Raw genomic sequence first — 13,377 nt, 5'->3', positions numbered from 1 at the left:
AATGTCATTTGACACACACGTACATAAATGCTGAGCATCTAGCAACTCCAGGTCTGACATGTAAGTGCTACTTCTCCAGGATATTTTATTTTTGGCAAGCAATACAATAGGACATGATTTTCTGCCTGTGCATGCTTCTATCAAAAGTATTTTTCTCAAATGAATGGAGCTTTCTGGTAAAATGCTTTTGACCTATTTTATCGCCAATTCAACATGCTGCCAAGAAATAAAATGCTGCCAAATTGTTCCTGTTTATTTGTGAAGCTGTGATACAAAATGTAGAGTTGGAAAATCTTTTAAAACTCGAGCTGTTTAATGAATGAGCCTCCCGTTACTTCCTATACGGCTTCTCACACAGAGGGCAGTGAGAACACAGCAATATTTTGACTCACAAAGTCCCTATATGATTTTTTTTTTTATCAGAACTGGCCAAGTTTATTCCTATGGGGAAGGGTTTGCAGAAATGCAGCATATGGCTCTGCAGCCTGCAGGCAATTTTCCTGCGGAGTCTCCCTGCCCGCCACGCTCGCTGAATAGCCCAGCGCCTGCAAGGGCTCTTGTCTTCACTGCAGGTACCACAGATTTCTACAGCCACATCCAGACCCAAAATTGCAGGGGGAAGGGAACCAGCTGTTCTAGAAAGCCCTACTGATATCCTGATCACATTTTTATTTTTTTAAATGAAGTTATTTCTTAAAACTTCAGGCTATAACGTACCCTCGAGGCAGGCAGCTCCATCCTCATCCCGCAGTGGTGGTGGAGAGGCGTGTGTCCTCCTGGAGGCAGCTGGCAGTATTTGATTTTATGATGCAAAAGGGCAGGTTATCCAGGTGGTTGTTGCCTGTCCTCCAGGTGAGAGCAGCTCATTTTGCACCAGTAGCTGTCTGAAGAAGCAGACCCTGGTCACTATCTGGAGTCAACGCACGCCAGCAAGCACAAGTCCCCTGACTTTGGCATTTCTGTATCGGTAAGGGAGGCAGAACTAACAGGAGGTACAGTGCAACCTGCGGGAGCGGCTGCTGCAGTGTGCATGTAAAGTGTGAATGTTCCCTGTCTGAAACCTTTTCCTGCTCGGTGCAAGAGTCAAATGGAGGTGGCTCCTCTTCTTTCCTAAAATTGCATGAATTTTGCTAGATTTGGCCAGATGCTCAGTGACTTGCAAAGCAAAGGCCGTTTCCTAAGTGGAACCGAAGGGAAGTCCTGCCCTCCCTCAGCACAAGAAGCCAGCCCCCTAGCTTCTTTTTGTAACCCCAGATTAAATGTTATAAATTCCATTCTATGCACGGAGTTCTGCCAATTTCACAGTCACGGTGTAGTTAGAATTTACAGCGTCTCCTGAAGAAATGCTAGGTGAAATGAAACGATCTGTACACCCGTAGTTAACATGCAGAAAAGGAGCGTGCCTGCCCCAGGGGCTGTAACGTTACGGCTGTTCTGGTTTATAAACCAGGTTCCCGTGCACAGCCCTGCCCAGCTCCACGTGCTGAGGAAGGATGTGCGCCGGCGCCCGGCACATCCGATGGCTCGCTCCTGCAGCCCGCCCGCAGCGGCACCGAGCCGGCAGGGTTATGAAGGGTCTCATGACTTTATTTCTTTTTCTGTTCACATTTAATACCACAGACACAGCTGAAACTCGAAACACTTATGTGATGTCAGGTGCGTGATCAGTTCATTTACACAGACATGTTAGTAGTGAGCTTACAACTTTACAATCTTTTCAAGATTCCCCGATTTCTGGTTTCCCTGAGTTGCACGATGTCTGCCATCAGATCTGAATGTCAGCTGGCAACGACCGAAAGAACAAAACGAACAGAAAGGCAGAAGTGATTAGAGACGAACAGGGGGTGATGCTACAGCACTGCTGCTCTCCTAACACCCACCAGCCAGGGCCTCAGTCCGCTCCAGAGATTCAAACGAGGTTCGTCTCACTATTTTGGCCTTTTGCATCTCTCGTTTGCTGTGCTTCCCCAGCTAGTTCTGTGGTTTGCCCCTCAACTTGTGCGCCTGCATTCAGTCCCCGCATCAAGCCTGCGCTCGCAGCGAGCATGCCAGGGGGGAGCAAGCCAGCCCTAGTGAAGCTCTGTGTGATACCAAAGACACAGAATATGCAGAATAGGCCAAATTCTCTTTTCACTTATACCTGAGCAGCACCGTCAGCTAAAGAGGAACAGGCAGAATGTGGCCCACCGGCGGTAATAGGAGGCTGTAGGCGACGGGAATTTTGCAAACAGACAATTCTTTCTGTAGACTCAGTTGTGGACCAGCTGGCAATAAATACTAGAACCAAATAAATAAAAGCTGCTATTGCACATGCAAGCCCCTAAGCTCTATTAGCTGGACCACAAACTCCACATGTTGGTGTGACAACAGGTGCGATGTAAGGCATACGTACTAGCGTAAGGGATGGAGAGTGTTCCGGGTTGCTTTGTTGTTGAGTGGCATACTTGATTATAAAACTTGATTTAATTTAAGATTTTTATGGATCAAGTATGAGAATGTGTCCACCTGTGTGTCTTGATGCAGATTTTTCTCTTTCTTTTTCAGGCCTTTTCAGTTAAAAATGTTCTGAAACATGAGCGTGGTTTTGAATTTCACACTGCAGCAAACCAGCACGACCGCACCCCGGGTTCTGACAGCCTGCTGCGCCCGCAGCAAGAGCCGTGGTGCTCCACGGGCAGGAGCCCCCTCCTCACACTGCTGACAAACTGGGGTATGGAGAGGGGGGGGGGGCGCAGCGTCGGCACAGGCAGCCACAGGCAGCACGACTACTGGAACAACTAAAAGCTTCCAAGTTTGGCTACATCGAGTCGTTCACAGTCAAGCTGAACAGAACAAGTACAGATGAATTAGCTAGTAAAAAAAAATGACTTTGGTGGGAGATCGCATTCCCAGTTTTTATAGCATCACTGCAGTCCTGAAGTCAGCACTGTCCTTGTCCCACTGATTGATAAACATTCAAAAAATATTTCAGCACAGCCATGTTCTAAGCTGCTTCTATAAAGGTATTTTTTTGTTTTCTTTCAATTCAGACATGACATGAGGGTCATTTATTTTTAGCATGTTTAAAAACTATCCATTTGTATGTCTCCTTTCCTTTTTGATCTTTATTTAAAAGTCTGGATTATGAAAAGTGTATCAAATTCTATGTTTACTACTCCAAAAAGGCAATTAGATTTTTCTCTCTTTAGGGTCTGGCTACATGCTAGCCAAATTTTTAGCAAAATTAAAGTTAACTCTGTAATAACTCAGCCCGAATTAGCTGCTACTGAAGTCGTACAAACTCTCAAGTGAGCCAGGCTACGTTTGCCTGTTCCAGATGGGAAAATCTAGCTCCCGTGCATTAAAAAATCATATGGACAAAAGCAGCAGAAAAGTATGACTCGAGTGTCTCCAAATTCTGTAACTGTGTGTCTCCTTTGATATTCTCAAGGACTAGTCAGTTTTTGAAAATCCTTAACTGCCCGCGTCACGTCTTTCAGCAAATCCAGGTGACGACAGAAGTACAGCTTTGCTTTTCGATTTGTGTTTCCCGCCCCGCGTCTCTTTCGTTATGGCTTTCTGGGTAATGCTGGAAAGCGATGCTCTGGAGCTCTGCACACCGTGTCATGTGGTGACGCTCGGTTCTGTCCACACACGTGAACTTTCCTGCTTCGTGCTGGAGAGTCTTTTCTTTGGAAGGGGTTTGAGTCCAAACAGCCGGCAAGCGGCGACTCGGTACTTCTTGGACATGATGTTGTAGAGGATGGGGTTGATGGCGGCGCTAAGGTAGAAGAGGACAAAGGACACCAAGTTGCAGTACTGGCTGATCACTGCTATCTCCAAGGATCCGGCTTCAAAGGATTTGGAAAATAAATATCGTCCTACGTGAAAAGGCAACCAGCAGAGTATGAAAGCAAATACCACCACAACTAAAATGAAAACAGCAGAAGAAAGCGTGTTAAGTGTGAGTAGGGAAATATGGGTGATTTAAATGAAACGTCATTCTATCTCTGTAACGAAATAATCTCAAAAAAGTGTGAAAATGCACCCCATATTTTTTCATTTTATCTCAAGTACATTTTCTGACAGTATAAATTAGCAATACTTAATAGAAATTAATCGTATCTAAACAACCTGCCTGTATACTGCATGCTGTAGCACACTTCTGAACTATCAAACTTATCTTTTCCATAAAAGGAGAGAATTCAGGATTCAGAATGGTGACAAAAAATGTAATATAATCTATCATCTTCATCTACCAAAGCAAAATATATACAATGTGATAGACTCAACACTGTGGGTTATAATGAAAAATGTAATCACTGGGAAGCAAAATGATTGAAGGCAGAGGCCCAAAGATAAAATAAGCCATCATCCGGATCAGTAGCGCACGTACACCAAGGTAACAACAGGCAGCGGTGCCCCCCTCCAGTTTGTCTGTGTTTTGGAACATGAGTTACTCCACGAAAAGTAAATACATAATGTGTAACTACATAGTTATAGTTACATGGCGTATCTGCAATATTACACTGTCACTATGGTTATGCATATATACATATGTATTATATAAAATACACATAGAGTAATAGGAACATGTGTATCCTGAACACTGGCCCATTTCAGTTTCCATCCTAGAGAAAGGGAAACTTTTTCTGTTCACTTACTGTGTGCTATTGACCTTTGTTATTTTTCATACTGTTTTCTGTATATCTATTAATATAAAACAAACAAAAACCACAGAAAACTCGGGAAAGGTTTTTTGACATTTTTTAGCAATTCTTCCCAGTTAAGCTGTTCTCTCTTGTTCACAGTCCTGCTTGTCTGTGTCAACACATAGCAGGTACAAAATTCAAAGAGCTAAGAAGGATCGTAATCAGCATATTTCCCCAAAAACTTCATGAAAAAGCATTCCCATGCTTACATAGATACTTCTGTAGGACTTATGATGGACTCTAAAGCACAGAGCTGAAATTCAGAGTATCTGTTTTCCAGCTCTGCATCTGCTTGAGCCAACTAGTGCCCTTTTTCCTCAGTTTCTCCACCTGCACAATTCAGATAATGTTTACCTAGCTCACTAGCTTCTGCATTCTAGAATTTAATCCATGTAATGAACGTTACCATTGTGGCTATTATAAACAGAATTTTAAGCATCGCTAATATTTTCACAGGTGGGCATGCATAACCCTCCTAGTCAGCCTTTGGAAGATGCAGTTTGATCTTCACACATGGAGAACCACATTGATTTCAGCAGGAATGGGGTATGATAGCTCTTTTGAAAGTCAGGCTATATATTCAGGTGTTTAATTATGGTCCTAGAAGCATAATGTTTCTCTACAATTTAGAAGAAAAGTTGATGCTAATCCCATTTACTTTATGTTCCATGACCTGCTAAAGTCTTAGAAAGTGCCTTCTAAATTTTAAGCAGAAAATTAAAATCAATGAGACCAGATTGCTTTGTGCGTCTGCTAGTATTGAGCCCTCGCTAACTTCTTTTCTTTCCATCTAACATCAGACTGTTATCATTCAGAGATATTGGCTCTCTGTCAGAGGACAGTCTTGCTACTACTGTCTTGCTATTCTCAGACATGCAAAAGAAAAAAAGGGTGTCTAAAATACTGTAATGCTTGAAGCAGTACTCCAGGGCAGAAATAAGCCGTTATTGTTTTGAAATTCTTTATGGTTAAGTATGCAGATATGTAAACACAGTAGTAATGTATGCTAGCAGTTTACTTATTGTAAACGGAGATTCATAATCCCGAAACTCTAGAAGTGTAAATGATGAATTACTTCCAAGGTCACGTTTACCCAAATGAAGTAATTCTATTGATCATAAAACATAGCTGAAAGGGCACAAAGCATGCCGCGGGTTTTATTATTCTTGCTGCTGCTGCATAGTAATAAAGCAGGGCACGAACAAAAGATCAGTTAGGCTCCCATTTAATAATTCAGCTACTTAGGACACGCTGCCACCTCTTCTTCAAGCTCATTAGCCCGTCACCTCCGCCTGGCTGAAATGAGCACGGCGGAGCTGCTGCCTATGGAACTGTCATGTAAAGCATCCCCGGGAGCAGACCCACGGAAATCCCACACACAGGGGACTATGGCTTGAATGAAAGCACGCAGCAGCAGGACCCTGCTGCCTCCAGACACTGAACTGCAGAACAACTTTTTGGTTCTGTGCCTCAAACTCCCACCACATGCTCTCACTGGGAGGGCTTGCAGCATCGGGATGTTAAAATCTGTGTTTCTGTGCGGCAGCAAGAGCTGTTGTTGTTTAAGCAATCCGGCAATGCAAATACACAGAGTTAAGAACGACAGCACCTATCACTCCAATCCTGTTTTCTTGAAACCAGTGAATTCGCAGGATCAGACCTCAAAGGAGACAAAATGCTCACTGTTCAGCATGTGCCGGTGTTTCTCTAATACAAAAATGTCCATCAGTTTTCATGAGCTTACACAGCCATGCCGGTAAATATCCCCAGTTTGCTAGAAACTTGATATCCTTTTCATTTGAAACTAAGGGCACCATACCGTCCCTGCTTGCTTAGTCTACAGCTCAACTTTGTGGTTTTAGAAGAGGTAGTTTTGTTTAAAAATCAAATAAACTATCCTTCTGTAAATAATGTCGGTATCCACAACCAAAGAGCAAAGATGTTCAAAAGTCTCCAGGGCAAGAGCTAATTGTAACTGTAGTATTTGTCTTTGTCAGTGATTGTTATTAAAATCTGCTTAACTGTTTTAGAGCCCCCAGCTCCAACCCATTAGAAATAAATCTAAGGACGGGGGAGAGTTATTCTACCACTACCTTGAAGTGTAGCCCTTTGTCTGAAGCATTTTAAATAAACGCTTTCCCTTAGAAGCGATTATAGTGACCTACCAGCACTCTCGGTCTTCCTCTCTCTCTCACACACACACAAGCACACAGACCCTCTGGAAGCACGAAGAGTCGTACCTAACATTTTCACAGTTTGCTTGTTGTTCTTGTCCCTGATGACCGTGTTCGGACCGATGTTCTTTCTCTTTCTCCTCCAGAGCTTCCTCCCGATGAGGCTGTACAGCACGGTCAGGCAAAAGACGGGCAGGAAAAAGAAGATGCTGGAGGTCCAGACCATGATGGTGAGGAGCCCCGAGCGGATGGCGTACTCCGTGGCTCGGCACTCGTTGGTGCTCAGGGGGTTGGTGCCGTTCTCGTGCTCGACCCCCACCAGGACAAAGATGGGGCCGGCGCTAACGAAGGAGACGGCCCAGAGGATGAGGATGACCAGCTTGACCTTCCTCTTGGTGATGATCACCTTCGCGCGCAGGGGGAAGCAGATGGCGACGTACCGCTCCACGCTGAGGGCGGTGATGTTGAGGATGGTGGAGTAGGTGCAGCTCTCGCTGACGAACTGGAAGAGCTTGCAGAGGAGGTCCCCGAAGTTCCAGGGTCGGTACTGCCAGAGGCGGAACAGGTCCAAGGGCATGCAGAGGAAGATGAGCAGGTCGGAGAACGCCATGCTGGACAGGTAGAAGTTGGTGGTGGTCCTCATGTCCCGAAACCGCGACACCACCAGCATGGTCATCAGGTTGCCGAAGATCCCGATGACGAAGAGGACCACGCAGGCCACCGTGATGCCGGTGAGCACGGGCGCGGGGAAGAGATGCAGCGGGGGCTCGCCGCCCGTCCTGTTCTCCGCGCCGCGCCCGCCCGCGCTCCCCTCCCGCATCCTGCCGCCGAGGGCCGCGCATCCCCGCGCCGCTGCGCGCCCTCCTCCGCGGGGCCGGGGCAGGTGCGGAGGGCGGGGAGGGATCCGCGGCCCCGCTCCGCCTCTCCCCCCCCTTCCCGTACGCCCCCCGGCCCGGGGGGACGGCGCTGGCCGCGCGTCAGAGCCGCGGGGGGGGGGGGGGCGCAGCCTCCGCGGGTGCGGAGCGAGGCTCGGCCCCGGCTCGCTGAGGGGCGGGAGCCGCGGGGGGACGGGGGGCGGCTGCTGCTGCTGCTGCCCCCTGCTTGGGTGTCTGGGGGCTGGAGGGAGCTGCAGCGATCACCACCCCCGTCCGGGTGGGTCGCCCAGTTACATTTTCACTCACAGTTACATTTTCTCTCATAAATTTTACCTCACAATTATATTTTCACTCACAAATTTCACCTCACAATTGCATTTTCTCTCACAAATTTCCACTCACTATTACATTTTCACTCACAATTGCATTTTCTCTCACAAATTTCCACTCACTATTACATTTTCACTCACAATTGCATTTTCTCTCACAAATTTTACCTCACAATTACATTTTCTCTCACAAATGTTCACTCACGATTACATTTTCACACACAAGTTTTCACTCACCACTAAATTTTCACTCACAATTACATTTTTCACTCACAAATCTTCCCTCACCACAGCACCCGGGCAGCCTGAGCCGAGCAAAGCGCTGCCAGGGGGGCTCTGTCCTCTGCCCCCCCCCAGCCCAGCCAAGCAGCCCCCAGCCTCGTCTTGCTCCCCGCTTCCCATCTTCGTGCTCACCCCTGCCCCTGCGCCCCATCTCTCTGGGGCAACCAGTGCTCCCAGTCCCCGCTGGCATCCAGCTTAACGCAGCAGGGACATGGAGTTTTGTGCTCTTTTGCCAGGGGACACCATGTGCACACTTGCCTATGTGTGCACACCATCTGCTATTGCCGTCTCATAACTGCCAAGCCTTATTTAAGAGCAGAACATAAGTGTGGGGTGACCCAAGGCTGCGTTACTCTGCCTGTGCCTCCGAACCTGCCTGATGATGAGCACTTTGCAGTGCTTCCCGTAATAATGCAAGCGCTACCCGTAGTGCCTCATCCACATCCCAATTTCAATATATTTTGCAGTTTCATTGGAGCCAGTATTCATCATTCCTGCTCTTGAACTGTGAGACAGTTTTGTAGCAAGTTACTCAACAGTTGCTAAATTTTATGGGGGTATAGCCACAAATCAATTGCAGTTGAAAAAAAAAAAAAGAAAGAAAGAAAAAAGGGAGAGCCTATCGTGCTTCTCACTTTGTTTATCCAGCTGTCTATGTAATCACTTTATATATTTCTGAAGAAAAATCATGGTCTGTATGCCACCAATATACAGTTAATTCGTATTACAGTTTTGTGTCCAATCTAATTTAAATGACGTTGCATTGTATTATAGAGGAACTGGTAACTGTCTCTGTATTTAGGCTGCCAAATACTTTCTATTATTATAAAGAATTCTTTCACTCTTTTTTCCCTCATGATATATTCTCAAACCAGTGGCAGTAGCTGCAGGACTTTGATATTTGGCAGAGAAGATGGCCTGAGGCTACAAATGTGACTCTGCAGCGAGGATTTTTCATTCTCATGAAATTCTTCCAATTTTTGCTGAGCTGTGTCTTGTCAAAAATGACCGGTTCTCTTTCCCCAGGGAGACAAAAGCTTTCTTTTAATTTTCCAGAAAAAAAAAAAAAAGTAAAATCATACTTGAACTGAAGTGTGTGTAGCAAAATCAAGTAGCCAAGTTTGAGGTAGCAGCAGATTTATATGCCCCTGACAGCTCGAGCTTGTAATGCAATGAATTAACACCTAATTCATTGTGAGTTTGATGTCTTGAGTGCTGACCCACTTGGATCACAGATTGCAGTCGTTCTTTGCACCCAGCAGCACCGACCCCCTGCTCGCTAGAAGGGCAGCATGATTCAAGGGCTCCTCTGGCTGCTTTTCCTCCTTGGGGTCGAAGCCAGAAAAACAGCTGAGCGAAGAAAAGCAGTTCCAGTTTTCTGATTCTTTGACAATTGAAGGCCAAATCTGGAGGAGATATAAAGAGCTACTGCAACTAACTTTGCATGACATCCTGCATCTGCTTTGCATGTAGTGAAGGACAGGCGTGGAGATAGTAGTGAAAGAAGATATAATAGCTGTGAGAGATGGTGGCTTTAGGCTCCTGATACTCACCTACCTGCCCTCAGCTGCAGCAACAGTACTTTTATGTTGCCTTATTAACCACAGAGAAGATTGAAGTCACTGATAATATCAGGATGAGAAAAAAAGGGAGAGAAAGAGGCAGAAGTTAAGGATTTTTTATTCACAGTTTTATCCACTAACTATATGTATGACCAAAAGAGAGATTCCAAAAATAATAAATAAAAAATTTAAAAAAAAAAAAAGAACTAAAAACAGCATTACAAAGGACACTTACCTTTCAGGGAACTCTGAAAATATTGGTGCGTCTCTTCTGCAGTGTTAAAGCTGTATCGAGCACTAGAGATAAGGTACAAGAGAGTTTCTATTTATGGTGTTTTGAAATCTCTCTCCTATGTTCCATTCTTTCAATTTTCTTTTCATCCAATAAAGTTTTAATTCTAGTTTATATTATTGTTTGTTGTCATGGAAATATCCGAAGGCTTTGAATATAGAATGATTATGGTTTTATTGTGGAGAGATGAAGAATGTAGAAAACAGACTTCAAGGAAGAGATCTCCCATTTAAAAATGATGCGTCTCCAACAATTCACAGAAAAGCAAATGCATTTTTTGATTATATCTAAGGGCAGAGATGTTTTGACTTTTATTATAAATGTTGTATTTTAAGAGCAGAAGGTAGCATCTGGTGAATGCTTTCAAAGGTTACGGTTTAGTAACTATCATCAGTGAGTAATGCTGATCAAATAGTGGTAATCCAACTTAACAACGTAAAAAAACAGAATGTGCTCAAGTCACTTTAGAGTTGTTTACATGGAAGTAAACATCTGGAACCAACTTCGAAATACTGTTAGTTAATTAATCAGTGAAGCTGTTCTCTAATGCTGCTAATTCAGAGGCATACATTTTAGATTTACTTTTTCAGAGTGCTTCAGCTCCTCATGCCGCTGGGTCGCACCAGCGCGTGAGCGTCCCTCTTTGTGAACTCGGTCACTACGTGGAGAGAGAAGAAGGTTCATCAGTCACAGATACATTTACTCTAGATTAAAAGTACTCAGAATTTATTAAATAATTTATAGCATGAGGGTAGAAGGAGATGTATCATGCGTTTTTTGAATATCATTGGGCATTCATTCGAAGGCTTTGCTTCTGGAGGCAGGAGACACCTTTCTGGTAATTCACAGGACAGCAAACTTTGTGACAGAAGTCTTGTGCTAATGAGGGATGTTTGCCTGATTTGTGTGTGTTTACTAATGTGCCCTGTGATTTGAGCTGTGTTAGTGCCAGAACAGGCAGAATGGGATTGCATACTTCATTATTCCTGGTCATACTTTCTTCTTGGTACTTCTGTTTCTCCTGTGAAACAGGGAGTGGTATCCTGCCTGAATCTAGAACAAAGCTGCAATTTATCTTCTTTTTCTTCACCTGGTAGCTTTAAGGGACAAATAAGGATGACTTGATAGAAACTGAGAATAGTATGAGCTGAAGAATTCACAATCTGACAAAACCAAAAGCACCTTGAAAAGGATTTATGCCTTGGATTCAGTTGTATGCAGAACACATTATTATTATTATGTATGTTATTATATACAACATATTATGTATTTTATATATATTTATATTATAGACAAGGAGCATGAATTACGTTAACACTGGCAGAACAGCCCCCGAAAATGGGAAGCTGCTTAAACCGCCAGGCCTTGGCCCCATCTCCCTGGGCTTTCAGAAAACTTTCAGAAGGAAGTAATGGAGATACGTATGTAGGTTTGGATTACAAATATCTGAGGGAAAGGAGGGGCATTACAAGGCTGCTGTGATGTGGAGCTCAGGCAGTTAACTGTGGTGCACTGTCAAGGAGGGGAAAATTAGTGATTTTTAATGTGACATACATAGTGTGTGTTTTCTGTCTGTTAGTATGAACGAAAAGAGGAAAGTTGTGGAGAACAGAGTTCTGAGTAATGCTGATGGACATAGCTATAAATGTCCATGTAACTGCGTATAAAAAAAAAAAAAAAGTCCACTCTGTGAAAATTGGATAACACCCAAAGTTATCCTAATCTATCTTTTATTTCTGCTACTGAATGGAACAAGGTACCTTGGAGGGATGAATGAGATCTTGTCCTAATGTGATATTTGTGTTGTTTTGATCATTACATTCATTCTTTCCTTAGTCTCTAATATTTAGATGTCATCTGAAAAGTGAACTTATGTATCTCAAAATCTCAGTGTCTGAATCAGGCTGTTTATCTGTTTGCACAGAGTACTGTAAATGCATCCCTGATTCTGGTTGGCCAAGTGAATGCTGCTGCAATACAAACAGTAACAATTATATATACTAAGGCAAAGAGAAGCAAAAAATAGAGGTCCATTTCTCTGAAGTAATGAAAGGTACAATAAAAGCGAGTTAGCTGATAAGCCCTCTTTCCCATGGAAACACCAGAAAAGAGAAACCTCTGCTGAAATAAAAGCGGTCTGTATGAAATGGATGATTTCCTCCCAAACCCTGTGGGCATCCCTGCAATTTGGGATGCGGTCGTGGGGGTTGCTCCTGGCTGGAGGTGCCCTGGGGGGGCATCAAGGCCATCAAGGGCTTTGTCTGATGAGCGGGGTCCCTGGTAAACCTAACACTCACCCTGGGGGAAATGTATTTGGGTTGTGAGTCCGTTTTGGAGGCAACCAGCCTTTTGTGGGACATGTGGATGTGCAGCACAGAAACCGGTGATGTGGGGGTCTGCCAGAGCCCAGCGCAGCACCAATGAAATAACACTGGGACCAGCTACGAGGAGGTGACAGGAACAGGGGACACACGGCTGTGAGCCAGCCCTGGGTTGGGTCTGGCTGAGGTGGGGGTGATTTTCCTGCGGGCTTGTCCCCCAGGAGCCCTGTGCTGCTGCTGTGCCAGCCATAGTGCTTCTCTGCAGGCACTGGAGGAAACTGTCCCAGGGTTCAGGGCTGGGGACAGGGGGGACGATGTCTTCATGGTCTTTTGAGTTCCTAGGGTTCGCTTGGGTTTCATGAGCTTTTCTGGTCGGGAAAAATTTTGCTAGTGGGGCAGCTGGACTGAATGATACCCCGAGTTTGCTTTTGGTGCAACGAGGGCATTTGTTTTTAACTTCAGGGGACCTCCCTTTTAATGCTGTTTTTCATCTGTGTAAATGGTCATCTGCACTATAAATTCAATAAATCATCTGCTGCCCTTTGGCGATGGGTAAGGATTAGGTGTTTCCATACCAGATTTTTCCAGAAATGTGAGAAGAACGTCAAGGTTAGTGTTCAGCATTGCAGTCTCTGGTCATGAAATCTTTTTGAGTGTTTTCTTCAGCGCACTGCTTCCAGATGCTGTTCACCTGCTGTTCTATGGTCAGGAAGCCAATTACACGGTGTTATATGATGTGGTGTTGCACAGTGGCTTGCATTATGTCCTTTGCATTGCAGGCGTTTGTGGCATTTAATGGATTATACCTGACACCAACCAAAGAAACAATGACACACTGGTTTGCTGCTATA

General features: G+C 44.7%; 1 protein-coding gene across 2 annotated transcripts; it reads right to left on the bottom strand.

Moving 5' to 3' along the window:
* Positions 1–204: 204 nt before the first annotated feature.
* On the bottom strand, positions 205–13,284 carry GHSR (growth hormone secretagogue receptor). 2 transcript variants are annotated; one of them, XM_048059591.2, is made up of 4 exons: positions 10,788–13,284; positions 10,149–10,210; positions 6,932–9,757; positions 205–3,860 (listed from the first exon to the last, which is right to left on the bottom strand). In XM_048059591.2, exons 3-4 carry the CDS (start codon positions 7,683–7,685, stop codon positions 3,604–3,606), a joined length of 1,011 nt encoding a protein of 336 aa, XP_047915548.2. In that variant the 5' UTR covers positions 7,686–9,757; positions 10,149–10,210; positions 10,788–13,284; the 3' UTR covers positions 205–3,603. The 2 variants fall into 2 exon arrangements, with proteins under 2 accessions (XP_047915548.2, XP_013030446.3); XM_013174992.3 differs by having other exon boundaries at positions 206–3,908.
* Positions 13,285–13,377: the final 93 nt, after the last annotated feature.

This window comes from Anser cygnoides, chromosome 9 (assembly GCF_040182565.1).
Source record: "Anser cygnoides isolate HZ-2024a breed goose chromosome 9, Taihu_goose_T2T_genome, whole genome shotgun sequence".
In the NCBI taxonomy this organism is placed as follows: domain Eukaryota; kingdom Metazoa; phylum Chordata; class Aves; order Anseriformes; family Anatidae; genus Anser; species Anser cygnoides.
Note: the sequence above shows the minus strand (reverse complement) of the source record. Positions and strands in the feature narration are given on the sequence as shown.